The sequence below is a fragment of the Etheostoma spectabile genome, chromosome 20 (assembly GCF_008692095.1).
Source record: "Etheostoma spectabile isolate EspeVRDwgs_2016 chromosome 20, UIUC_Espe_1.0, whole genome shotgun sequence".
Taxonomy (NCBI): domain Eukaryota; kingdom Metazoa; phylum Chordata; class Actinopteri; order Perciformes; family Percidae; genus Etheostoma; species Etheostoma spectabile.
Window position 1 is genome coordinate 20083620 of NC_045752.1, and position 3783 is coordinate 20087402.

Genomic DNA, 3783 nt, shown 5'->3' on the forward strand with positions numbered 1-3783 from the left:
AGGAGGGTCTGCCTAGTCCACACAGCATTCCGGGATTGGTGGAAAACATGCTCTTATTTATTGGCGTTTATTTAAAAAAATCACAATATTCTTAAGCACCGAAAGGAGCAACGGTGCAAAATAGCCTCGGGAAGTAACTTGTTTTAGTGGAACAACTGTACAATGAAAAGTTTCAAAATTTCCGGCGGCCCTGGAGCAATCCCAGAAGTGGAACGTTTTGGATATAAACTACACCTGAATTGCCTGTGCAGCAATGCAGCGTCATCCAATAAAACACTGCATTTACCTTGTAATTGTAGAGAAAGGGTAAATAAGTAATCCATTATTTTTGCCGTGATAATGTTCCAGAGTTGTAAAACCCAGTCTGTTTTGGTGTCTGAAAACCCTCAAACTCATAGATCTGTTGGTTTACATTTTATCCTCTCCTAAAACAATAGACCCAACCACAATGTTTAGAACCACTAGCCTGGCTCTGCCCTCCTACGTGCTTCCGCTCAGTTTTCATTTTCCTTCAGTACTACTCCGTTTGGGTTTGCGGTATAATCTTGGGTTTTCTCCAATCAAATATCTGGCGGTCCAAATCAGCGAACAGAGGGAGGGGTTGAGAACAATGATGTTGAGATTCGGTAACCAGTGGAGGAGAAAGAAGCGGTCCGTTGTGGCAACGCTGCCAAATATCCAGAAGTTAAAGCTTTTGCTGAGTTCTGTTGGGGGCCATGATGTTGTGGCCCTCCTCCCCACGGGGTTCGGGGAACTTTTGATTTTCCAGCTCGCTCCATTAGTGGTGAAAGAGTTAGCTAACCCTAGCGATGGTATGCCAGTGGTTGTTGTTGTCTCCCCTCTTGTTAGCCTGGTCCTATCAGACAGTACGTAGGAGGGTGGAGCCAGGCTACCAGAGCGGTTCTGGGCAGATCCAATAGTTTTAAACTTCAACAGAGAACCCGCCTTCAAGGACGTTAACACATGTCTATGAGGAGTGACCAGACTCTCTGTACAAATGTCATGTACGGGAGTCTGGTAGGACCAGGCTAGTTTACAATAACTGCCCTTAGCTGTGCAATTAATCAAATTTCAATCACAATCACAATTTTGGCTTCCCACGATCAAATGATTGAGCAATATTTAAAAGAAGAAAAAAAAAATATATATATATATATTTTTTATATTTATTCATCAGAATCATCCATAATGACAGTGTGGTCATTTAGATGCTGGATTCACTTGCTGGTTCACATTAATACTGTCTATAATGTGTGAGATAAAGATACAACAGGACATTCAAAAGTAATGTTTATTTGTCCAATAGGCTGTCCCTCCATACTTTACCTTTTTGAGCCGCTTCATCATGGTCATGTTTTGAACAAAAGTGACTTAGAAACTATTGATCTGATCACACACTTCTGTGTCTGTGTGAGTGTGAATACCACTACATACACCTTTCTTACTGTTCTGTACTGCAATAGTCCCAGTCTAAAATTGTGTTGTATATGTCAGATCCTGGTCCCAGAGCTGTGTGCCATCCACCCCATCCCTGCCTCCCTGTGGAGGAAAGCAGTGTGTCTGCCCAGCATCCTCTACCGCCTCCACTGCCTTCTGACGGCCGAGGAGCTCAGAGCCCAGACAGCCACTGAAGCTGGAGTGGGAGCCCAGACCCTTCCCCCTGACTTCAGGTCCCTGTTACATACACTACACAACATATGAGTTCAGTGTTTTATAAAAGTGAGTTGCTTTCAGTTATTCCATTTGCTGCATCAGAACTGTGCTTAAAGAATGGAACAGTGGCCTCGCGCCATTATTTCCTACAGTAACACAACACTACAACTGCACACATGTAATTCATACGTAATCTTCCACAGTGTGAGAATGAAACATATGAAGTATGCGGGTATGAGAGCTGGAATGGTATTGATGTTTTTCCTTACGGCACAAATTAGCCAAGCCATTCAAACCATCAGCACTTACTGTGAGTTCGAAGCATGTCCGACCCAGGGTCATGGTGTACATGCAGATGAAACTGCCCATCCTCCCTCAATGCTGCCATTGTCTTTGTCATTTATTAAATTTTTAGAGTGTGATTTCAGTGGAGCTGGGTGAAATTAGAGTTTAGCACACATTAGCCAAATTGAGCAGCTTTGAACGGGGGTAGCGGGGGGAATAAACTACAAAGGTAAATATGGTGCAAAATGTGAGAGCTTGCAAAACAGAAAATCTGAACGTGTATGTTAAATGTATCGATGGTCTGTATGTTGCAGGTATCCAAACCTGGACTTTGGCTGGAAAAGGTCCATCGACAGCAAAACGTTCATCTCCTCTCCCGACTCCTGCAGTGAGGATGGCGAGGGCGACTGCGAGCACGACTGCGAGCACCAAGAGACTCTCACCCCTGACTCCGATTCCCCAACACATCCCAGTAGTCACCACTCTCCCCTGTCCGAGCGGGGGCCCCTCGCGGCCCTCAAACCAGGAGAAGTCGAACACAAGGGGAACCTACCCAACGGCACTGCCCTCATCAGCGACTGTGATGACGACGGCCACCAAGACGAGCACCTTCACCAACGTGACAATTGCCAACGCTCGCAGCCCAGCACCCCTGGGCTGTCGAGTCCCGAATCAATACAAATCACTACCTCAACTCCCGTGCAGCCCTCTCACAGCTCGAAGAAGCCCAGCTCCAGTCCTCCACAGCCAAGCGATGAATGTACACCAGGGAGGCCCTCAGACCATGCAAATAAAGCTACCTCAATCTGCAGCCGGGCAGCCACGGCTCCCAATGCTCCCACAGCACCTTCTCCTCCCGATCTGGACGCTGTCCCCCAGCACAGAGCCCAGACCGGAGACTCCCCCAAAAGCCTGGGGCCCAATCCGGGCCTCATCCTGCAGGCCTTGACCCTATCCAACGCCAGCGACGGTTTCAACCTAGAGCGGCTGGAGATGCTCGGAGATTCTTTCCTCAAGCACGCCATTACCACGTACCTGTTCTGTACCTACCCCGACGCTCACGAGGGACGACTTAGCTACATGCGCAGCAAGAAGGTTAGACAGTTCATGACTTATCATAAGGACAATGGGGCGTCATAGGTGAATGTTACAGTTGTGGTCGCAATTGACAGTTTGAAGAGATTTTATTGCTTCTGTGAATGATGAAAGTTGCAGAAATATCTAAAAAAAATCCCGATATTGGCTTTTTTAAAGTATGCAGCAAGGGATTAAAATAGGGGTAGAAAACATGCACACAGAGATGCAATATAAGGGCTGTATAATTAATTTAATTTAAATCGCGATTACAGTTTTATCCCTCTTTGGTCTGCCCATGTGCAGGTGAGCAACTGTAACCTGTACCGGCTGGGGAAGAAGAAGGGGCTCCCCAGCAGGATGGTGGTGTCCATCTTTGACCCCCCTGTTAACTGGCTGCCCCCCGGCTACGTGGTCAACCAGGACAAGAGCAGCACAGACAATCTGGATTTAGAGGAGGTTAGTGGACTTCACTTAATGCAGAGCCAACATTTTCCTCACTTCTTCAAAGGGCTGGATTAAGGTCTGGGGTTCAAATAAGAATGAGCAGAGGTATGTGTAAAGGATTGACCCAAGTTAAGCTGTAAAGATGAATTGATTACCAACTATGAAATCAATTGCCACCTATTTTGAAAACCGGTTTGAAATTTTTTTTATGGAAAATCTAAATTCTGGAAAATTCATTGACATTTGTGAATGTTAATATTTTCTTCTTTTTTTTCACTCGTCATTAAAATTAAACTGAATATCTTTGAGTTGTGGACAAAACAA

The 3783-nt window shown here is 45.7% G+C and overlaps 1 protein-coding gene and 1 long non-coding RNA gene across 2 annotated transcripts in view; one reads left to right on the forward strand and one right to left on the reverse strand.

Annotated features, from left to right (window-relative positions):
• LOC116669809 (uncharacterized) overlaps nt 1-579 on the reverse strand; it is a 4712-nt gene extending 4133 nt beyond the window's left edge. The window contains exon 1 of the long non-coding RNA XR_004326861.1: nt 460-579. This is a non-coding gene — a long non-coding RNA (uncharacterized LOC116669809). The remainder of the gene's footprint in view (nt 1-459) is intronic.
• Nucleotides 1-3783, forward strand: part of dicer1 (dicer 1, ribonuclease type III) — a 38443-nt gene that overhangs the window by 23992 nt on the left and 10668 nt on the right. Inside the window, exons 23-25 of the mRNA XM_032499806.1 lie at nt 1495-1670; nt 2253-3033; nt 3319-3471. Of these exons, the coding sequence (XP_032355697.1) occupies nt 1495-1670; nt 2253-3033; nt 3319-3471 (1110 nt within the window). The remainder of the gene's footprint in view (nt 1-1494; nt 1671-2252; nt 3034-3318; nt 3472-3783) is intronic.